General features: G+C 44.2%; 1 protein-coding gene across 3 annotated transcripts; it reads right to left on the bottom strand.

Annotated features, from left to right (window-relative positions):
* Positions 1-7,332: 7,332 nt before the first annotated feature.
* Positions 7,333-23,358, bottom strand: ercc8 (excision repair cross-complementation group 8). 3 transcript variants are annotated; one of them, XR_006838713.1, is made up of 13 exons: positions 23,001-23,358; positions 22,443-22,538; positions 22,089-22,190; positions 21,740-21,863; positions 18,726-18,807; positions 17,241-17,309; positions 16,701-16,767; positions 15,889-15,992; positions 15,225-15,349; positions 14,200-14,214; positions 14,017-14,116; positions 11,920-12,012; positions 7,333-8,155 (listed from the first exon to the last, which is right to left on the bottom strand). XR_006838713.1 is itself a non-coding variant. In XM_046348707.1 (12 exons), the coding sequence occupies exons 1-12, from the start codon at positions 23,075-23,077 to the stop codon at positions 8,093-8,095; spliced, it is 1,200 nt and encodes a 399-aa protein (XP_046204663.1). In that variant the 5' UTR covers positions 23,078-23,358; the 3' UTR covers positions 7,333-8,092. The 3 variants fall into 3 exon arrangements, 2 of the variants coding, with proteins under 2 accessions (XP_046204663.1, XP_046204664.1); XM_046348707.1 differs by having other exon boundaries at positions 14,017-14,214; XM_046348708.1 differs by lacking the exon at positions 14,017-14,116.
* Between the last annotated feature and the right edge of the window lie 919 nt (positions 23,359-24,277).

The following is a 24,277-nucleotide window of genomic DNA, read 5'->3' as shown; positions in this document are numbered from 1 at the left end:
GCAAGATCTTATCTATTTTTGCTAACTTTCTTTTAAAATGTATTGGAGTGAGATCTTTATTTATTTCAGGATATGTATACCGAGTATATCCACATCATCATCAGATAATTTTATTGCTAAAAACTACATGATAAAGTAAAAGTAGTATTTTTTTGTGATCCAATATGTAAAACATTTTTCAGAATTTGTTTGTAATCCAGATCTACAGTGAGGGAAAAAAAGTATTTGATCCCCTGCTGACCAGCAGTGACCAGCAGACCACACGTCCCCCCCAGATCCATAGGCCCTCGAAAGGCCAGGACCCATCCTTCGATAAGAGCACACTGTCACCCACAGAACAGAAGCTGATCAACCGCAAAAAAGTATTTCCAATGAGCTCACATCAATTTGCTTTATATATTGCTATTAAAAAATATATACACAACTGTTCAAAAGTTCTGGGTCACTTAGAATTGTCCTTGTTTTTAAAAAAACAGCAAATTTTTTGTCCATTAACATCAAATTGATCAGAAATACAGTGTAGACATTGTTGATGTTGTAACTGACTATTGTAGCTGGAAACTGATTATTATTAATGGAATATCTACATAGACGTACAGAGGCCCACTATCAGCAATCATCACTCCTGTGTTCCAATAGCACATTATGTTAGCTAATCCAAATTTATAATTGTAAAAAGCTAATTGATAATTTCTAAAGGGTTTTCTAATGATGTTAGCACAGCTGAAAACTGTTGTCCTGATTAAAGAGGCAATAAAACTGGCCACATCAGCATTTGTGGGTTCGATTACAGGCTCAAAATGGCCAGAAACAAATAAAACTTTCCTCTGAAACTCGTTAGTCTATTCTTGTTCTGCGAAATGAAGGCTATTCCATGCAAGAAATTACCAAGAAACTGAAGATCTCGTACAACGCTGTGTACTACTCCCTTCACAGAACAGTGCAAACTGGCCCTAACCAGAATAGAAAGAGGAGTGGTAGGCCCCGGTGTACACCTGAGCAAGAGGACAAGTACCTTAGAGTGTCTAGTTTGAAAAACAGACACCTCACAAGTCCTTAACTGGCAGCTTCATTAAATAGTACCCGCAAAAAAACACCAGTCTCAACATCAACAGTGAAGAGGCGACTCTGGGATGCTGGCCTTCTAGTCAGAGTTCCTCTGTCCGATGGCTGTGTTCTTTTGCCTATCTTAATCTTTTCTTTTTATTGGCCAGTCTGAGATATGGCTATGCAACTCTTTGCAACTCTGCCTAAAAGGCCAGGATCCCGGAGTAGCCTCTTCACTGTTGACGTTGAGACTGGTGTTTTGTGGGTACTATTTATTTCTTAGTAACCCCAAACTTTTGAACGGTAGTATATATATATATATATATTATAGTTGAAGTCAGAAGTTTACATACACCTTAGCCAAATACATTTAAACTCAGTTTTTCACAATTCCTGACATTTAATTCTAGTAAACATTTCCTGTCTTAGGTCAGTTAGGATCACAACTTTAACAATGTGAAATGTCAGAATAATAGTAGAGAATAATTTTTTTCAGCTTTTATTTCCTTCATCACATTCCCAGTGCGTCATAAGTTTACACACTCAATTAGTATTTGGTGGCATTGCCTTTAAATTGTTTAACTTGTGTCAAACGTTTCGGGTAGCCTTCCACAAGCATCCCACAATAAGTTGGGTGAATTTTGGGCCATTCCTCCTGACAGAGCTGGTGTAACAGAGTCAGGTTTGTAGGCATCCTTGCTCGCACACACTGTTTCAGTTCTGCCCACAAATCTTCTATAGGATTGAGGTCAGGGCTTTGTGATGGCCACTCCAATACTTTGACTTTGTTGTCCTTAAGCCATTTTACCACAACTTTGGAAGTATGCTTGGGGCCATGAAAACTCATTTCATGAAACTCCCTGTAACGAATCTCTTCGTCGTCTGAGGAGTAGGAAGGATCGGACCAATATGCAGCGTGGTAAGTGTCCATGTTCATTTATTAAACTGAACACACAAAACAAAATAACAAAGTGAAAGGAAGAAACGAAACAGTTCTGTCAGGTGAACACACAAAACAGAAAACAACTACCCACAAATCATAGTGGGAACCCAGGCTACCTTAGTATGGTTCTCAATCAGAGACAACAATTGACAGCTACCTCTGATTGGGAACAATACCAGGCCAAAAGCAGAAATACAAAACATACAACAAAAACATCAAAAGCCCACCCCAACTCACGCCCTGACCACACTAAAATAGAGACATAAAAAAGGAACTAATGTCAAGACGTGGCACTCCCGACGAACAGTTATTGTGCTGACGTTGCTCCCAGAGGCAGATTGGAACTCGGTAGCTTTTTAAAAATTATTTAAAATATATATATATATATATATATATATATATATATATTTCACCTTTATTTAACCAGGTAGGCTAGTTGAGAACAAGTTCTCATTTACACCTGTGACCTGGCCAAGATTAAGCAGAGTAGTGTGACACAGACAACACAGAGTTACACATGGAATAAACAATAAACAATCCAATAACACAATAAACAAGTCAATGACACAGTAGAAAGAAATAAAGTCTATATACAGTGTGTGCAAAAGGCATGAGGAGGTAGGCAATAAATAGGCCATAGTAGCGAAGAATTACAATTTAGCAGGTTAACACGAGTGATAAATGAGCAGATGATGATGTGCAAGTAGAGATAGAGAAATAGATAAAAACAGTATGGGGATGAGGTAGGTAGATTGGGTGGGCTATTTAAAGATGGACTATGTACAGCTACAGCGATCGGTTAGCAGCTCAGATAGCTGATGTTTAAAGTTAGTGAGGGAAATATAAGTCTCCAGAGCATACAGGTTTGATGTGGTGGGTGGTATAAGGGGCTTTGGTAACAAAACGGATGGTGATAGACTGCATCCAGTTTGCTGAGTAGAGTATTGGAAGCTATTTTGTACAGGACATCGCCGAAGTCGAAGATCGGTAGGATAGTCAGTTTTACGAGGGTAAGTTTGGCAGTATGAGTGAAGGAGGCTTTGTTGTGAAATAGAAAGCCGATTCTAGATTTGATTTTGAATTGGAGATGTTTAATATGAGTCTGGAAGGAGAGTTTACAGTCTAGCCAGACACCTAGGTATTTGTAGTTGTCCACATATTTTAGGTCAGAACCGTCCAGGGTGATGATGCTAGTCGGGCATGTAGGTACGGGCACCGAACGGTTGAAAAGCACGCGTTTGGTTTTACTAGCGTTTAAGAGCAGTTGGAGACCACGGAAGGAGTGTGGTATGGCATTGAATCTTGTTTGAGGGTTAGTTAGCACAGTGTCCAAGGAAAGCCAGAAATATACAGAATGGTGTCGTCTGCGTAGAGGCTCGGGCGAGTAGCTACGGGGGGAGGTTGTAGCTGTTGGCCAGGGTTGGAGTAGCAAGGATGAAGGCATGGCCAGCCGTAGAGAAATGCTTATCGAAATGTTTGTTTATCATGGATTTATCAGTGGTGACCGTGTTACTTAGCCTCTGTGCAGTGGGCAGCTGGGAGGAGGTGCTCTTGTTCTCCATGGACTTTGCAGTGTCCCAAAATGTTTTGGAGTTGGGGCTACAGGATGCAAATTTCTGCTTAAAAAAGCTAGCCTTTGCTTTCCTGACTGACTGTGTGTATTGGTTCCTAACTTCCCTGAACAGTTGCATATCGCAGGGACCATTTGATGCAATTGCAGTCCGCCACAGGATGTTTTTGTGCTGGTCAAGGGCCGTCAGGCCTGGAGTGAACCAAGGGCTATATCTGTTCTTCGTTCTGCATTTTTTTTGAAAGGGGCATGCTTATCTAAGATGGTGAGGAAATTACTTTTAAAGAACGACCAGGCATCATCGACTGACGGGATGAGGTCAATATTCTTCCAGGATACCCGAGCGTTTGACAGTGATGAGGGGTGGTCGTTTGACCGCAGACCCATAGCGGATACAGGCAATGAGGCAGTGATCGCAGATCCTGATTGAAAACAGCAGAGGTATATTTGGAGGGCAAGTTGGTCAGGATAATGTCTATGAGGGTGGCCATGTTTACGGATTTAGGGTTGTACCTGGTGGGTTCCTTGATGATTTCTGTGAGATTGAGGGCATCTAGCTTAGATTGTAGGACTGCCGGGGTGTTAAGCATGTCCCAGTTTAGGCCACCCAACAGAACAAACTCTGAAGCTAGATTGGGGGCGAGGAATTCACGTATGGTGTCCAGGGCACAGCTGGGAGCTGAGGGGGTCGATAACAGGCAGCAACAGTGAGAGACTTATTTCTGGAGAGATTAATTTTTACAGTTAGAAGTTCGAGCTGTTTGGGCATAGACCTGGAAAGTATGACATTACTTTGCAGGCTCTCTCTGCAGTAGATTGCAACTCCTCCCCCTTTGGCAGTTCTATCTTGATGGAAAATGTTGTAGTTGGGTATGGAAATCTCAGAATTTTTAGTGGCCTTCCTAAGCCAGGATTCAGACACGGCAAGGACATCAGGGTTGGCAGAGTGTGCTTAAGCAGTGAGTACAACTAACTTAGGGAGGAGGCTTCTGATGTTAACATGCATGAAACCAAGGCTTTTTTTGATCACAGAAGTCAACAAATGAGGGTACATGGGGAAACGCAGGGCCTGGGTAGTGTTGTAACCGAGGACACGTTTCAGCACTCGCCGGTCCTGTTGTGTGGCCTTCCACTTCATGGCTGAGCCGTTGTTGATCCTAGATGTTTCCACTTCCCAATAACAGCACTTACAGTTGACCGGGGCAGAAATGTTATGAACTGACTTGTTGGAAAGGTGGCATCCTATGATGGTGCCACTTTGAAATTAAAAGTTACTGAGCTCTTCAGTAAGGCCAGTCTACTGCAAATGTTTGTCTATGGAGATTAAAATTGGGCACACAGCAATGCAAACAACTGTCAGCAACGGGTGGGGCTGAAATGGATGAATCCACTAATTTGAAGGGCTCCACAAACTTTTGTATATATAGTGTACAACAAACACCTCTGGGTGTCTCAAGCAGTGAAATTATATTATACATGCATGAGGAAAAAGTGTCAAATGTTCTACATAGAAGAGCACATCAAATCCTTGGACATAGTGTTTATAATACTGTAATAAGCTTACAATTGCTGTCAAACTCCACACAGTTGTCACTGACTGGTTGGATATTTATATTAATTTCTCAGTGAGCAAACAATTTCAGTACTTACAGCATTCATATCAATTCATTTTTAAATTCATTTCAATGTTTTTGGTGGAATATTCTTTATTGACATGTCAATAAAACCCATGAATGCAACCGTAGATCTGGTTATCCTGAAAAGAAAACTGTAAAACACTTAATTATGAGGCTAAATATAAGGGCTACAGATAAATTAACGTCAGATAAATGAAAAGTTGATTTTTGCTGGAATCTCGGAACTGATAGGTCGGGTTTCCTAGAGGTTAAAAGTATGTACGGGTGTAAGAGGCTATGCGTTCTATGGAAAATAATGAATGACGTGGAAGGTGTGTTCCATGCAGAGTGGAACTGACCTTCCACAGAGTTGTGTTATTTTCCAGAGAACGCATAGAGCCCCGAGTTGATTATCTCCATTATACCATGGCTATACTTTAACATATTTGTCGCTAGAAATGTGTTCAACATCCACTGAAGTAGCTAGCAAGTTTACTATAGCTAACCAAATCATCCGTCCTAGCTTGCCATTTGGAATACAACAAAATCAATGTTTTCAATTCGACTTTTGCCATAGAATGAACTATGGCCATTGAACCATGAACATTCTACCATGCAAATATGCCGTGAGTTATAGGGAAATAATGCCCTTCAAGCCAATCATATGTAAACATGAGGCTGCCAGTAGGAGAGAAAGTGAGTCTGATTTCAGTATCACGTCTAACAACAACAATACAGAGCTGGTTTTAGCAATGACAACAGAATAAATCATGCAAATGTAGGGGAGAGACAGAGAGACATGGCTGACAAATATTTCTGTGTGAATTGATGACGGAAAGGTGAGTCTCTTGAACGTCATGTTCAAAGACACTATGAGAAAAGGTTTGGCCCCAGTTCAGCTGGTTTTACTCTGGTCATCATTGGAATAATGGAAAGCTGATTTTAACACCATGTAAAGTACAATGTACATGTTGCGTCAAAGGCAGACAATAGAAACAGATTATACAGCTCAATGTACAGTGCAGATACCCATCCATAGGTTTTAATGCACAAATCATCAACACCATACACTGAGTGTACAAAACATTAGGGACACCTGCTCTTTCCATGTCATAGACTGACCAGGTAATTTCAGCTGAAAGCTAAGAGCCCTTATGGATGTCACCTGTTAAATCCACTTCAATCAGTGTAGATGAAGGGAAGGAGACAGGTTAAAGAAGGATTTTTAAGCCTTGAGACAATTGAGACATGGGTTGTGTATGTTTAACATTCAGAGGGTGAATGGGGTAGACAAAAGATTGAAGTGCCTTTGAATGGGGTATGGTAATTAATAATTGATTGGAATTATATAGCGCTTTTCTACAAACAGAGTTACTCAAAGCTCTTCACATAGTATGGGGAAACTCACCTCATCTACCACCAACGTGTAGAATCCACCTGGGTGATGCACGGCGGCCATTTTTTGTGCCAGAATGCGCACCACACATCAGCTGGAGAGGTGAGGAGTGATATCTGCCAATTAGGAATGAGGGGGATGATTAGGTGGGGCCAGGTTGGGAATTTAGTCAGAACAACAGGGTTAACACCCCTACTCTTACGATAAGTGCATGGGATTTTTAATGACCACAAAGATTCAGGACACCCATTTAAAGTCCCATCCGAAAGACAGCACCCTACACAGGGCAATGTCCCCAATCACTCCCCTGTGGTATTGGGATAGATAGACCAGATGGAAGAGTGCCCCCTACTGGCCCTCCAACACCACTTCCAGCAGCATCTGATCTCCCATCCAGGGACTGACCAGGACTGACCCTGCTTAGCTTCAGAGGCAAGGCAGCAGTGGGATGCAGGGTGGCATGCTGCTGACAGTATGCTGCTGACAGTATGCTGCTGACAGTATGCTGCTGACAGTATGCTGCTGACAGTATGCTGCTGACAGTATGCTGCTGACAATGGGGTATGGTAATTAATAATTGATTGGAATTATATAGCGTATGCTGCTGACAGTATGCTGCTGACAGTATGCTGCTGACAGTATGCTGCTGACAGTATGCTGCTGACAGTATGCTGCTGACAGTATGCTGCTGACAGTATGCTGCTGACAGTATGCTGCTGACAGTATGCTGCAGACAGTATGCTGCTGACAGTATGCTGCTGACAGTATGCTGCTGACAGTATGCTGCTGCTGCTGACAGTATGCTGCTGACAGTATGCTGCTGACAGTATGCTGCTGGTAGTAGGTGCCAGGCACACCGGTTTGAGTGTGTCAATAACTGCAACGCAGATGGGTAACAGTTTCCCGTGTGTATCAAGAATGGTCCAACACCCAAAGGACATCCAGCTAAATTAACACAACTGTGGGTTGGAGTCAACATGAGCCAGCATCCCTGTGAAACGCTTTCGACACCTGTAGAGGTGCCCCGACAAATTGAGGCTGTTCTGGGGCAAAAGGGGATGCAACTGAATATTAGGAAGGTGTTCCTAATGTTTCAAACACTCAGTGTAGATTTCCATTTTGTATATAAAAATAAAAGATAAATCAGATATCACAACAGAGATTCAAAGTCTATTAAGGTTCATTCTCCAACTCCACAGTAGAGTTGTAAGTCGCTCTGGATAAGAGCGTCTGCTAAATGACTTAAATGTAAATGTAATGTAATGTAAACTGCATTTGTAGTTTTTTTTTTAAGTCTTCAGATGCAACATGAGATTCCTGAAGCTAGCACCATGATGAGATTCCTAAAGCTCGCACCATGATGAGATTCCTAAAGCTAGCACCATGATGAGATTCCTAAAGCTAGCACCATGATGAGATTCCTAAAGCTAGCACCATGATGAGATTCCTAAAGCTAGCACCATGATGAGATTCCTAAAGCTATGTCCGATGGAGTAGGGCTGTACAGTTGTGCTTATGCATCAGTCCTCATCACTGCTCCATGCGTCTTCAAAAGCAGGATTCACCGTAGCCTGGCTCCCACCCTGGGATGGAGAAATACATTCAGTAAAATACTCTCAACTCACTACTCTCTCGCTGTCATGTTGTTTTGAGTTAAAGCGATTGAGTAATCAGGAAAGCATTAAAAACCCAAACTAAATAGAACTGGTGAAGCTGCTTTTGGAGCTGGCTGAAGATGCCTATAGACCTAATTTCATCAGCACCTGGGGAATGTAGCCAAGCTGAGCCAGCCTGACTGTGTGTGTACCGAGTTACCCTAGCAAGGTGCAGCACAAGCCACAACCCCTATGATCTCATTTCTGCGTGCACAAAAGTGAAGTCTGTCTGCCATTCCTCTAAAAAAAATGTAGAAAAAGCTGTTACGCAGCAACTCACTGCCTTCCTAAAAACTAACAATGTATACGAAATGCTTCAGTCAGGTTTTAGAACCCATCATCGCACTGAGACTGCAATCGTGAAGGTGGTAAATGACCTTTTAATGGCAGACAAAGGCTCTGTATCTGTCCTCGGGCTCCTAGACCTTAGTGCTTCTTTTGATACCATCTATCACCACATTCTTTTGGAGAGAATGGAAACCCAAATTGGTCTACACGGACAAGTTCTGATCTGGTTTAGATATTATCTGTCGGAAATATATTAGTTTGTCTCTGTGGATGGTTTGTCCTTTGACAAATCAACTGTAAATTTCTGTGTTCCTCAAGGTTCCGTTTTAGGACCACTATTCTTTTCACTATATATTTTACCTCTTGGTGATGTCATTCAGAAACATAATGTTAACTTTCACTGCTATGCGGACGATACACAGCTGTACATTTTGATGAAACATGGTGAAGCCCCAAAATTGCACTCCCTGGAAGTCTGTGTTTCAGACATTAGGAAATGGATGGTGGCAAATGTTTTACTTTTAAACTTGGACAAAACAGAGATGCTTGTTCTAGGTCCCAAGAAACAAAGAGATATTCTGTTGGATCTGACAATTAATCTTGATGGTTGTACAGTCGTCTCAAATAAAACTGAAGGACCTCTGTGTTACTCTGGACCCTGATCTCTCTTTTGACGAACATATCAAGACTGTTTCAAGGACAGCTTTTTTCCATCTATGTAACATTGTAAAAATCAGAAACTTTCTGTCCAAAAATGATGCAGAAACATTAATCCATGCTTTTGTCACTTCTAGATTAGATTTACATTTACATTTACATTTAAGTCATTTAGCAGACGCTCTTATCCAGAGCGACTTACAAATTGGTATAACCGCAATGCTCTACTTTCTGACTATCCGGATAAAGCACTAAATAAACTTCAGTTAATGCTAAACACGGCTGCTAGAATCTTGACTAGAACCAAAAACTGTGATCATATTACTTCAGTGCTAGCCTCTCTACACTGGCTTCCTGTTAAGGCTAGGGCTGATTTCAAGGTTTTACTGCTAACCTACAAAGCATTACATGGGCTTATCTACAGTGGGGCAAAAAAATTTAGTCAGCCACCAATTGTGCAAGTTCTCCCACTTAAAAAGATGAGAGGCCTGTAATTTTCATCATAGGTACACTTCAACTATGACAGACAAAAAAATTTTTTTTTTATTATGGTGGAAAATAAGTATTTGGTCACCTACAAACAAGCAAGATTTCTGGCTCCCAAAGACCTGTAACTTCTTCTTTAAGAGGCTCCTCTGTCCTCCACTCGTTACCTGTATTAATGGCACCTGTTTGAACTTGTTATCAGTATAAAAGACACCGGTCCACAACCTAAAACAGTCACACTCCAAACTCCACTATGGCCAAGACCAACGAGCTGTCAAAGGACACCAGAAACAAAATTGTAGACCTGCACCAGGCTGGGAAGACTGAATCTGCAATAGGTAAGCAGCTTGGTTTGAAGAGTGGGAGCAATTATTAGGAAATGGAAGACATACAAGACCACTGATAATCTCCGTCGATCTGGGGCTCCACGCAAGATCTCACCCCATGGGGTCAAAATGATCACAAGAACGGTGAGCAAAAATCCCAGAAACACACGGGGGGACCTAGTGAATGACCTGCAGAGAGCTGGGACCAAAGTAACAAAGCCTACCATCAGTAACACACTACGCCGGCAGGGACTCAAATCCTGCAGTGCCAGACGTGTGCCCCTGCTTAAGCCAGTACATGTCCAGGCCCGTCTGAAGTTTGCTAGAGAGCATTTGGATGATCCAGAAGAAGATTGGGAGAATGTCATATGGTCAGATGAAACGAAAATAAAACGTTTTGGTAAAAATCAACTCGTCGTGTTTGGAGGACAAAGAATGCTGAGTTGCATCCAAAGAACACCATACCTACTGTGAAGCATGGGGGTGGAAACATCATGCTTTGGGGCTGTTTTTCTGCAAAGAGACCAGGACGACTGATCCGTGTAAAGGAAAGAATGGGGCCATGTATCGTGAGATTTTGAGTGAAAACCTCCTTCCATCAGCAAGGGCATTGAAGATGAAACGTGGCTGGGTCTTTCAGCATGACAATCCCAAACACACCGCCCGGGCAACGAAGGAGTGGCTTCGTAAGAAGCATTTCAAGGTCCTGGAGTGGCCTAGCCAGTCTCCTTATCTCAACCCCATAGAAAATCTTTGGAGGGAGTTGAAAGTCCGTGTTGCCCAGGAACAGCCCCAAAACATCACTGCTCTAGAGGAGATCTGCATGGAGGAATGGGAAAAAATACCAGCAACAGTGTGTGAAAACCTTGTGAAGACTTACAGAAAACGTTTGACCTCTGTCATTGCCAACAAAGGGTCTGTAACAAAGTATTGAGATAAGTATTTGGTCAATAACAAAAGTTTATTTTCCACCATAATTTGCAAATAAATTCATAAAAAATCCTACAATGTGATTTTCTGGATTTTTTTTCTCATTTTGTCTGTCATAGTTGAAGTGTACCTATGATGAAAATTACAGGCCTCTCATATTTTTAAGTGGGAGAACTTGCACAATTGGTGGCTGACTAAATACTTTTTTGCCCCATTGTACATTTCTGATTTGGTCCTGCCATACCTACACGTACGCTACGGTCACAAGATGCAGGCCTCCTTATTGTCCCTAGAATTTTTAAGCAAACAGCTGGAGGCAAGGCTTTCTCCTATAGAGCTCCATTGTAATGGAATGGTCTGCCTACCCATGTGAGAAACGCAGACTCAGACTCGACCTTTAAGTCTTTATTGAAGAGATCTCTTCTCTCGCTTTCTACCGCACCTGCTGTCTCTAACTCTGAATAATTGGCTAAGAAAAGCCAACTGACATTTACTCCTGAGCTGCTGACCTGTTGCACCCTCTACAACCACTGTAATTATTATCTGACCCTGCTGATTATCTATGAGCGTTGGAACATCTTGGCCATGTACTGTTATAATCTCCACCCGGCACAGCCAGAAGAGAACTGGCCACCCCTCAGAGCCTGGTTCCTCTCTAGGTTTCTTTCTAGGTTCCTGCCTTTCTAGGGAGATTTTCCTAGCCACTGTGCTTCTACATCAGCATTCCTTGCGGATTGGGGTTTTAGGCTGGGTTTCTGTATAGCACTTTGTGACATCGGCTGATGTAAAAAGGGCTTTATAAATACATTTGATTGATTGATCACTCCGGAAAAGAGCGTCTGCTAAATGTCTAAAATGTAAATGTACTGGTATCAAATAAAAAGGGCTAGATGCCTGTCTATTAGTTTGGTAATGTGACAGCGCTTTAGAACAAGAACAGGGACCTGCGTATAATTACTACCCCCCAAATGTGCTTTAAATTGTTCCTGCTATGCAGCATCCTACCTTGGCGGCTGTCCCTTCTTCTTCCATGTCTGGTGGTCGTACAACAGGAACCCAGGCTAGGATGTTACAGTCTTTACCCCCGCTGTATAGCTCCTGGAAACACAAAGAAGAATACTCTGTGCTCTTTACGTCCTGGCCAGAGCCATATATTTATCTATATATACACTACCATTCAAAAGTTTGCGGTCACTTAGAAATGTCTTTGATTTTGAAAGAAAAGGCACATTTTTTGTCCATTATAATAACATCAAATTGACCAGAAATACAGTGTAGATATTGTTAATGTTGTAAATGACTATTGTTGCTGGAAACTGCAAAATGTTTATGGAATATTTACATAGGCGTACAGAAGCCCATTATCAGCAACCATCACTCCTGTGTTCCAATTGCACGTTGTGTTAGCTAATCCAAGTCTATCATTTTAAAAGGCTAACTGATCATTAGAAAACCCTTTTGCAATTATGATAGCACAGCTGAAAACTGTTGCAATGGCAGCATGTTGGGGCAGCATGTTGGGGAAGTATCAGTGTTGATGGCGGGAGGAAGTACATAGTTATTACAGCAGTGTCTACCTTATGAAACACTAGACTCAAAACAATGACAATCATCATCCAGGAAAACAACCAATAGAAGTTCATAAAGTCCAAACGTGCCAATCATTTGAAGAAGTGTATTTTTGCGTGGCTGGTAGCCTAGCGGTTGAGAGTGTTGGGCCAATAACCGAAAGGTCGCTGGCTCGAATCCCTAAGCCGACTAGGTGAAGAAGAAAAATATATATTATAATAAATTAAATTGGTCGATGTGCCCTTGAGCAAGGCACTCAACCCTAATTACTCCTGTAAGTCGCTCTGGATAAACGTGTCTGCTAAATGACTAAAATGTCAAATGTGGCATTAGCCTACTTCAAAAGACAAGAAGCAAAAAGACATTCCAGAACTATGGGTTCTTTCCAATAAACAAACACTCAAAGCTGCTCTGCCACATTCGTACAGGTTTAATAAGTAGAACATTAGACGGATATACTCTAACAGCAGAACTAATGTCTAACACAAATACTACTGTGATATGAAAGGCGATGTGCATGAGTAAGATATGCATTACAATGAGATACTACGGAAACTGTATAATAATGTATTAGGGAATTTATTAGCCTTTATGTGGTATAGCAGTTGGAGTGAAGAAAGGAAAGAGCCGCCTTCGTAAAAGTAGATTATCGGATTATATGACATAGCACTACCCCGTTCTTCAACAAACCTCCCATTGCAGTACTTTGACAAGTAAACAAATCTCTCCATAAAAGAGAACAAACTCATTTCTGGCCTTCACCTTTATAATCATTAAGGCCCAATTGTTTTTCATACCCCTGTGACTAGGCCATGGCTAATAGCTTTACATGAGGATGTTGACTTTAATATATCATCTATTCAAGGGTACATGACCTACTGTGGCCTACCTCAAATACACCCCCCACTGCAACTAACAGATCTCGTCCTGCGCTACACAGATGTAAAGATCCAATCATTCGTCACAAATACTAACCTTAATCATTAACAGGAAAATGCAAAAGAGGGGATGCTGTCTCAATTCAGTATCTTCTTTGATTAACATTAGTGAAAGGCCACAGTGTTCCGTACCTCCCAAGGCAGGTTGTCATATCTGTGCCAACTGTACCATAACAAACTGACAATGCGTCAGCTATCTACGTGCAGGACGCTGGTAATCTGGGTAGAATAGGAATTTGTTATGATTCTCTGTGATGTACAGAAGGCCTTCAAGGCCTCTGGTCTGCTAGGATCATATTCATTGGGAACCAAACAGAAGCAAATGGGTCAAAACAGGGAGGGACCTACCGGGTTTTCCATTGCAAAACATTTTGCTATGGTTTGCTAGTGTGCACTAATGAATAGGACCCTCAGAAACCTTGGTTCAACTTAGGAACAATATGACGTCACATGAGCTGATGTACATGAACATACGTAAGGTATTGATAATGAACAAACAATGATGTTAATAACACTGTAATTTCTTATTAGTCTATAGCCATAAAGGATGGACACACCTACAGACAGACGGGCAGACAGAGACACAGTCAGTCACCTGGTAGTCGGGGTGGAACTGGCAGCAGTCCACGTTGTTGTAGTGTCCCCTTAGCATGGTTACGAGCTCCCCGGTGTGTAGAGTGTACACCGCCACTGAGCTGCCACAAGGTACAAACACAAACTCCGGGCTGCAGCTACGAGACACCGTGATCTTTAACCCCTTACGGCTATTGTTACTCACCTTCCCATAATTCACCTGAGAGACAAAGAGGAGTTGGGAGGGTCAGTTGGACAGATGACCAAGCTAACAGTAGAACAGCACTTCAACTATCAACCTGCTACAGAATATTATGTAGAGTGGTGATAAGCATGGAAAAATTCAGAAACCCGGTTAAATATACACCTCAACATGTGTTGTACTGATACGGACCACGCCAGCTAAAGTGGGCTTCCCTCGGATTTGTCGAGATGAACTGTTTAAAGATGTACTGTATAACTCATTTTAGGCAAAGTGGCATGTTACTTGTAAAATATAAGGCAATGATTAGCATTTATTTTCAGGTATACCCCTTTTATAAATATAAGTGGGAGGTGTGGGGGGTGTTGTTAAACCATGGGACCTGTTTGCAGTTCAAATTAGGGCCATATTAAACAATGGAAGTGTTTATGAATTTACCTGCAAAAAAGCAGAGAACCATTCACCATTCATTCCTGTATTTTGGTTACAGGGTCTGAAAATGCAGGAATCATGACTTGGTCTTTAGCTAGCTTTTATTTGTCCATGTTTTTACTCCTTACCCCCTTCAGACATACCAACATGTGGGATTTTAGTGTATAAAAGGGATATATGTCTTCAAGTCATCAAGCAAGCAAACTGTTTATCCTAACCCAAAGCAGCACAGGACCATTATGTAAAGGCTTGAGACCTTCACCTGCAGACCCAGTTAGTGAGGGGAAGTTTATGTATGGAGGTTAATGGGCTCGAGGCACAATGATGTCCCTTAGTGCTGGAGGCCGCTGTCACAGAGAGGGATGGCTACTGGTGATTTAGGGTAAGGCCTGGAAGAGTCACACACGCTATGTTGTGTGTTCCAGACAAGGACTCCAGGGATGGGCAGGAAATGTGCATACACACAAGTATGCACACTCGGACAGGGCCTCGGGATAGAGCCTAGTCCTCACCCTCATCCATTGGATACCCTATCTCACTCTCTGCATCTCTCTCGCTCGCTGTAACCCTCTTACACACACACAGACAGAACCTACCAGTGTGTTTTTTCCATTGGCACTGTTCCACAGCCTCATGCGGTCGTCTGTTCCCGTGGTGAGAAGGTAGAGGCCGTCGACCGTGAAGCAGAGGCCATTTACCCTTCCATTATGGGCTGTGTTCACTGGCAAATACACACACACACACACGTGTCATTAAATGCCAATGAGATAATATAGCTATTGTTTAAGGGGAAAGGACACTCAACCCTTTATCTCTTCTCAGGACCCCGTTATCACAATGCTTTCCCTATCATGTAGACATCTTCTCTTGACCCCGTTATCACGATGCTTTCCCTATCATGTAGACATCTTCTCTTGACCCCGTTATCACGATGCTTTCACTATCATGTAGACATCTTCTCAGGACCCCGTTATCACGATGCTTTCACTAACATGTAGACATCTTCTCAGGACCCCGTTATCACGATGCTTTCACTATCATGTAGACATCTTCTCAGGACCCCGTTATCACGATGCTTTCACTAACATGTAGACATCTTCTCTTGACCCCGTTATCACGATGCTTTCACTATCATGTAGACATCTTCTCAGGACCCCGTTATCACGATGCTTTCACTAACATGTAGACATCTTCTCAGGACCCCGTTATCAGGGGTGGGGGGAGTCAGGGAGAGGGGGAGGTGTGACAGTGTGTTCCTACCTGCCTCTGATGAGGCCTTGGACTTGTCCCCGTTGTGTTGATCCAGAGAAAACAGGCTCCCTGAGGCCCGACGCACATCCCACACCAACACCCTGCTGTCAGTACTGAGAGAGAGCGAGAGATCGAGATAGAGAGACAGAGCAACAGAGAGAGCGCATGAGAAGCCAAAATCAACAGCCTTCCATCCCTCAGGGGACATGTGTCAGTGCCCTGGGGCCTTATAGGGATATAGAAATTAACCTTACATAAACGTCCCCTAATTGGTCTGCAGATGAAGGTTCACGTCACTGGGCATCAACAACGTAACACTACAACACAATCCCTTAAATTATCCAGCTATAGAATAGTGCCTCAAATTTCCTCAAAACAGTCCTCCATATAAAAAAAAGGATTTCAGTCCATACTAAATGTTCAAAGACAGTGTGCTTCACTGTCCAATTGCCCATGTTATCAGTAGCAGTTGAAATGCTGCTCAGTTGTTTTTCAAATCACTTACAGCCCAAAGGGACAGTGATTTGATCCCAACGGTTTAATTATCAGATCTAATTTGGCATAAACCAGCGGAGTACTCTCTCCCTGCCATATGCTGCATTGTTATTTTCAGGGAATAGAGGCTGGTTCAGTCTATCTGTGTGCCAATGAGTTCAGGTGACATACTGATACAGTCTAGTTATGGTAATAGAAAGTGGAATCCCTTTCACTAGCTAGATTGGAATTTCTATGATACTTGGGCGTGAAATGAGGGAGGGACATTTATCTAATGGCCCTTCAAGGTAGTTTTATCTCTCCAGGTTTGGTGTAGGTCGGCCTACCTGGCTGTAGCTAAAATGTGCTCATATCTTGGCGACCATCGAACAGATAGGACCTCACCTCTGTGACCTGAGGGATAGAAAGGACAGTCAGTGGAAGTGTGTGTTAGTGTAGACACGTTTTACTATACTTGTGAGTACCAGAAGTCTTCACAAGAAAAGTAAACCAAATAAAACTCAGAAGTGAGGACATTTTGCCAGGCCTCACTTGAAAAAGGCTATTTTAGGCTTAGGGGTTAGGTTTACGCTCCCGAGTGGCACAGCGGTCTGAGGCACTGCATCTCAGTGCAAGAGGCGTCACTACAGTCCCTGGTTCAAATCCAGGCTGTATCACATCCGGCCATGATTGGGAGTCCCATAGGGCGGCGCACAATTGGCCCAGTATCGTCCGAGTTTGGCCGGGGTAGGCTGTCATTGGAAATAAGAATTTGTTTCTTAACTGACTTGCCTAGTTAAATAAAGGTTCAATTAGGTTTAGGGAAAATAGGATTTTGAAGTCCTCACAAGTATAGTAAGACATAGGGGTGGGTGTGTGGCTCTCACCCTGCAAAACCTGGATGCGTGAGCCAGACTTCAGGTCACAGAGCTGTACTTTCTGGTCTTTGGTACCCACTGAGAACACACAGATCAATGGATTACTTGAAAGGTTACATACAGTACGACTATCACAAAGAAAAACATCTCTACTTTCACTGTGTGTGTTAATGCTTTGTGACAGAGGAGAACCTGGAGGCCCTGGTTCTCTCAGATAAGATAGGAATGTATAAGAGAGCAGTTCTAATCTTGGATAAACATGAGCTAATAACACACATCATTCACATAGGGGATGAGAGCTGACAGGGAGCTAGAGCTGACAGGGAGCTAGAGCTGACAGGGAGCTAGAGCTGACAGGGAGCTAGAGCTGACAGGGAGCTAGAGCTGACAGGGAGCTAGAGCTGACAGGGAGCTAGAGCTGACAGGGAGTTAGAGCTGACAGGGAGTTAGAGCTGACAGGGAGTTAGAGCTGACAGGGAGTTAGAGCTGACAGGGAGTTAGAGCTGACAGGGAGTTAGAGCTGACAGGGAGTTAGAGCTGACAGGGATGGACACAAAATAACCCGGGTTGAGTCCATCTGTTAGAAACCAGACACAAATAAAATTATAATTCTGGTTCGCCTGACAAATTCTGATCATTCTAGCACCACCAGAACTTTCCAGAAAAAGGTTGATTGTGCTATTAGTAAAATGTGTAATTGAAAGACTTCATGGCATTTTTTGTTTTGAATTTGGGAAGAATCTCAGAGAAACAAAAAACAGGGCGAGTGAGAGCAGTGTGGGTGATTGGGAAGGTATGTGTAACCAGTCTGTCCTGCTCTGTCAGCAGGGGGGCAGAGCCTGGATTCCTGTCATGTCTCCAGAACAGCACGTCTCTCTCTAAACTCTTCCTGAGTCAGTTCCAACCCCTGACACCGCTAGGGGCATACACCCTGTACCATACAGCTGTTTCACAATCAACATTTTCATTTTGTTTGATTTACTGAGGCCTCATATGTTCATTCTTAGATGATATCAATAAGACATAGACAGTAAATCATATTTTAAGAGCATGACACACGTACAATTTCACCCACAGCCAGGTCACCCGTGATACAAGCCAGAATTCGACGTCCATCCATGTCTGAGGACGTCGGGAGATGACGTGGAAACCGGCCACTAGGCTTCAAGTAGGTTTAGGTGTTGCTAAGGCATTGTGGACAGGGATGAGGGATGCTGGATAGGCATAAGCATCTACCTCTGGTGCTAAAGGTTGCATGCTCAAATCCAGCGACAGAAAGTTGTTTTTGAGATTGTTTTTTAACCCCATCCCAAAATCTTAACCCTTACCTTAGACATTAACTCAAAATGGTTAACCATAAAACTTAATAATAATAATAATATATGCCATTTAAAATCCAAAGCACTTCAAAACATTCTACGTGAACACTGTTTTTAAGAAACCTAGATGAATGTCTAATTCTGATGTGAGACAGAGCTTTCTACACACACACACCTGCGATGAGGCTGTGTTTCCTGGCAATGGGGGACATGTGATGACAGTAGACGTTTCCTTCAAACTGGAACACTTCAGCGGGCTACAGACACACGAGAAGAAGGAACTTCAGACTCTAAACTTTATCAGCTTTAGTTCAACATGAAGATTAACTTGATATCTCCGTGTTGCACAGAGACAACACTACTACATGGGAAGATCAAACATGTATAGAAAACCACTGTTTAGTCAGTCGGGACTAGGAAGCTGGAGGAGAGGAATGGAGGAAAGAACACTGCAGGGACTGGAAGCTGGAGGAGGAGGGAATGGAGGAGACAGAACAGAGTAGGGGACTAGGAAGCTGGAGGAGGAGAGGAATGGAGGGGAGTGGAGGAGAACAGAGCAGGGGACAAGGAAGCTGGAGGAGGAGAGGAATGGAGGAGAACAGAGCAGGGACTAGGAAGCTGGAGTAAGAGAGGAATGGAGGGGAGTGGAGGAGAACAGAGCAGGGGACTAGGAAGCTGGAGTAAGAGAGGGATGGAGGGGAGTGGAGGAGAACAGAGCAGGGGACTAGGAAGCTGGAGGAGGAGAGGGATGGAGGGGAGTGGAGGAGAACAGAGCAGGGGACTAGGAAGCTGGAGGAGAGGAATGGAGGAGAACAGAGCAGGGGACTAGGAAGCTGGAGTAAGAGAGGAATGGAGGGGAGTGGAGGAGAACAGAGCAGGGGACTAGGAAGCTGGAGAGGAATGGAGGAGAACAGAGCAGGGGACTAGGAAGCTGGAGTAAGAGAGGAATGGAGGGGAGTGGAGGAGAACAGAGCAGGGGACTAGGAAGCTGGAGGAGGAGAGGAATGGAGGGGAGTGGAGGAGAACAGAGCAGGGGACTAGGAAGCTGGAGAGGAATGGAGGGAACAGACAGGGGACTAGGAAGCTGGAGTAAGAGAGGAATGGAGGGGAGTGGAGGAGAACAGAGCAGGGGACTAGGAAGCTGGAGGAGAGAAATGGAGAACAGAGCAGGGGATGGAAGGGAGTAAGAGTGGAATGGAGAAGGAGAGAGCAGGGGACTAGGAAGCTGGAGGAGGAGGAGAGGAATGGAGGGGAGTGGAGAACAGAGTAGGGGACTAGGAAGCTGGAGGAGGAGAGGAATGGAGGGGAGTGGAGGAGAACAGAGCAGGGGACAAGGAAGCTGGAGGAGGAGAGGAATGGAGGAGAACAGAGCAGGGACTAGGAAGCTGGAGTAAGAGAGGAATGGAGGGGAGTGGAGGAGAACAGAGCAGGGGACTAGGAAGCTGGAGTAAGAGGGATGGAGGGGAGTGGAGGAGAACAGAGCAGGGGACTAGGAAGCTGGAGGAGGAGAGGGATGGAGGGGAGTGGAGGAGAACAGAGCAGGGGACTAGGAAGCTGGAGGAGAGGAATGGAGGAGAACAGAGCAGGGGACTAGGAAGCTGGAGTAAGAGAGGAATGGAGGGGAGTGGAGGAGAACAGAGCAGGGGACTAGGAAGCTGGAGAGGAATGGAGGAGAACAGAGCAGGGGACTAGGAAGCTGGAGTAAGAGAGGAATGGAGGGGAGTGGAGGAGAACAGAGCAGGGGACTAGGAAGCTGGAGGAGGAGAGGAATGGAGGGGAGTGGAGGAGAACAGAGCAGGGGACTAGGAAGCTGGAGAGGAATGGAGGAGAACAGAGCAGGGGACTAGGAAGCTGGAGTAAGAGAGGAATGGAGGGGAGTGGAGGAGAACAGAGCAGGGGACTAGGAAGCTGGAGTAAGAGATGGAGGGGAGTGGAGGAGAACAGAGCAGGGGACTAGGAAGCTGGAGGAGGAGAGGGATGGAGGGGAGTGGAGGAGAACAGAGCAGGGGACTAGGAAGCTGGAGGAGAGAATGGAGGAGAACAGAGCAGGGGACTAGGAAGCTGGAGTAAGAGAGGAATGGAGGGGAGAGTGGAGGAGAACAGAGCAGGGGACTAGGAAGCTGGAGGGAATGGAGGAGAACAGAGCAGGGGACTAGGAAGCTGGAGTAAGAGAGGAATGGAGGGGAGTGGAGGAGAACAGAGCAGGGGACTAGGAAGCTGGAGGAGGAGAGGAATGGAGGGGAGTGGAGGAGAACAGAGCAGGGGACTAGGAAGCTGGAGTGGAGGAGAACAGAGCAGGGGACTAGGAAGCTGGAGGAGGAATGGAGGGATGGAGGAGAACAGAGCAGGGGACTAGGAAGCTGGAGGAGAGAAATGGAGAACAGAGCAGGGGACTAGGAAGCTGGAGTAAGAGAGGAATGGAGGGGAGTGGAGGGGAACAGAGCAGGACATGGCAGTGTGGGAGAACAGAGCAGGGGACTAGGAAGATGGAGGAGGAGAGGAATGGAGGAGAACAGAGCAGGGGACTAGGAAGCTGGAGGAGGAGAGGAATGTAGGGGAGTGGAGGAGAACAGAGCAGGGGACGAGGAAGCTGGAGTAAGAGAGGAATGGAGGGGAGTGGAGGAGAACAGAGCAGGGGACTAGGAAGCTGGAGTAAGAGAGGAATGGAGGGGAGTGGAGGAGAACAGAGCAGGGGACTAGGAAGCTGGAGGAGGAGAGGAATGGAGGGAAGTGGAGGAGAACAGAGCAGGGGACTAGGAAGCTGGAGGAGGAGAGGAATGGAGGGGAGTGGGGGAGAACAGCGCAGGGGACTAGGAAGCTGGAGTAAGAGAGGAATGGAGGGGAGTGGAGGGGAACAGAGCAGGACATGGCAGTGTGGGAGAACAGAGCAGGGGACTAGGAAGCTGGAGTAAGAGAGGAATGGAGGGGAGTGGAGGAGAACAGAGCAGGGGACTAGGAAGCTGGAGTAAGAGAGGAATGGAGGGGAGTGGAGGAGAACAGAGCAGGGGACTAGGAAGCTGGAGGACGAGAGTAGAGTGACAGTTACAATGCAAATCACTCTGAAAACAAGTTCTGTCCCCTAGCCACCTCTGAGGTAACCATGGCACAGCGTGATTCTAGCTCATCACAGAGAGCACCATATGGCCATAAAAGAGTGCGAGAGAGAGACCGAGTTAATGTAAGGTGTACCTTTAGTGTCTCAGTGTCCCAGACCTTCATGGTTTTGTCAAAGGAGCTGGAGACAAACATGCCTGTGTCGTGTGGGTACCACTGCACTGTCTCTACACTGAACCTGTGGACATACCGACTGGACCTGCAACACAAACAGACTAACAGTGACCACCAGAGCCTCTCACTCACACACACACACACACACACACACACACACACACACACACACACACACACACACACACACACACACACACACACACACACACACACACACACACACACACACACACACACACACACACACACACACACAATCAGTGATGCTGCCATCTAGTGGATGCCATCAGGTATGTGAGCCACACACCTGCCTACAGTGCAGACTGCTTTACAGGTGTATTGGGGTTTCCTGCTGTTGTTCTCCAGGTCATACACCACAATCACCCCATCTGCCCCTCCAGACAGCATGCTATAGAACAGACAAGAGGAGAGGGTTATCTCCCAATGAGATAGCACCAGAAGGATTCTAAAAAAGTGCTATACAGGCAACACATGTCTATGTTGAATTATAGGAGGTTGCTTATGTATCACGTTATGTTGAAATCAGGTGATGACGGAACAATGTATTAGGTTACATGTTATAGGCCTAGGCTATATGGTAATCATAACAAATTATGACCTCAATTGACATATTGTCAGACCTACTACTAATGATACTTACTATCTGCCCTCAATGACTTCAATGTCTATGGTGTTTACGCCGTTGCTATGGATTCGATCCACATCTCTGTCATGATTCAGCTCTAAATTGAGGACCCTTAAGAGTAAACAAAGACAGAGTCATGACGCCAGTGATCTTCAGGTCGGAAAGTAGGAGCTGCCCGAGTTCCCAAAATTAAATTCCGAGTTGGATGGTCGTTCAAAATACTTTTAACGAATTCCTAGTTGTGATGAACGCACTGAAGTCGGAGACTTCCGAGTTCCCGGTTGTTTTGAATACGTCATAACACCCACACACCAACATGGAAGCCCAATTAATTACCACAACCGTCATAAACCCCGCCTATGTCTACAATATATCTTCATAAAATGTTATTTTAAACCTAGACACACCGTTGACCTTATGCCACTCTTTAAATTAAGATCCCAAAGCAAATAGTTGTTTTCATACATTTTACGATATCGACCATTTTTGACTGTGACAGCTAGCGATACCGACAAAACACTGGTAACAGTAACGTTAACGTTCCCAGGAATGATATGGCCAACTTCCCCTCACCTCCGTGTTGACTCTGCCCGTCTCAGACGAAGTGGGTCGTCAAGTCCAGCCTGTCTTGCTGTTAGAAAACCCAACATCTTCCCACAATAAATGAATCTTTCAATTTCGAAGCTAGCTAGCCTTAAAGGAATGTTTATGTTTGTGCCCAACTAGCACAGCTAGCTCGAGGGTTGGTTACCCATCTACACGTTCAATATCGTTCGCTACTGAACTCGTTTTTCAAACGCTTTGTGTGTACAATACATATTTGTGATCTGGGATTGATAAAATCCCGATTGAATCATTTTATGCCACTGTCTTATTTAACATCATTTAGCAAGCAGGCTCCCAGTCAACAAGGGACGTGTGGGTGGCCATGTTGTTACGTCAGGATGTTTGAACACCGCTCTGGTATAACAAGCGCACTCATTGGTTACTCTGATTCAGTTATCCAATCAAAACATATCTTACTGTTATCTGTTTTTAGATTTACGTAAACAACAAATCCAATTGAATGTGCGTTGATGGGACTGGTTGTATGGTGAAGTATACGAGAACGATAGCTGCATATATCATATATTGTGGGCACCGACCATTTAGGAAATAAATACTACTGGCAGCCAGAGGAAAATACTTGTGGCTAACGTTAACATTACACCATCCCCTGTATAAACTTTGACCTAGACGAACGCCTCTGTTTTGTCAAACATAGATAACGTTACTTCTAACTAGTCTAGTAGCTACTCAGTTATCTTCTATAACTGTCCGATTTTATTACTAACGAGAAGTTATGCATTTACGCTACCTAGCTAACGTTAAAGTAAATGTGTGCAGACTGTAACAGTAGCTCGCTAATATTAATTTCAATATTAGAAATATAGCTAAAACTGTGACCAAACGTCCTACACAATGATGCTTTAAATCAAGATGATCACATTGTCTGTTTGTTACAATGTTGTTGAGATCTTGGCTGTCACTTTTTGCTTTGTAAGATATGACCACTAGATGGAGTATATGAACCTGTTTTGATATAATATACACTAAATTCTCAAAATTATGTGGACACCCCTTCAAATTAGTGGATTCTGCTATTTCAGCCACACCCATTGCTGACAGATGTATAAAATCAAGGACACCGGTCAATCGGTGACGTCACTTGCTCTGAGACCTTGAAGTAGTGGTTCCCCTTGCTCTGCAAGAGCCGCGGCTTTTGTGGAGCGATGGGTAATGATGCTTCATGGGTGACTGTTGTTGATGTGTGCAGAGGGTCCCTGGTTTGCGCCCAGGTATGGGCGAGG

Source organism: Oncorhynchus gorbuscha, linkage group LG05 (genome assembly GCF_021184085.1).
Source record: "Oncorhynchus gorbuscha isolate QuinsamMale2020 ecotype Even-year linkage group LG05, OgorEven_v1.0, whole genome shotgun sequence".
Classification (NCBI taxonomy): Eukaryota; Metazoa; Chordata; class Actinopteri; order Salmoniformes; family Salmonidae; genus Oncorhynchus; species Oncorhynchus gorbuscha.
Note: the sequence above shows the minus strand (reverse complement) of the source record. Positions and strands in the feature narration are given on the sequence as shown.

What these genes read in the sequence shown, in the direction of transcription:
- ercc8 (XM_046348707.1), bottom strand. Translation starts at nt 23,077, where the DNA reads ATGTTGGGTTTTCTAACAGCAAGACAGGCTGGACTTGACGACCCACTT. An exon ending in GAAGTCATTGAGGGCAGATA is followed by an intron (nt 22,191 to 22,442) that starts GTAAGTATCATT and finishes TCTGTTCTATAG; the next exon opens with CATGCTGTCTGGAGGGGCAG. An exon ending in GAAACACAGCCTCATCGCAG is followed by an intron (nt 17,310 to 18,725) that starts GTGTGTGTGTGT and finishes GTGTGTTCTCAG; the next exon opens with TGGGTACCAAAGACCAGAAA.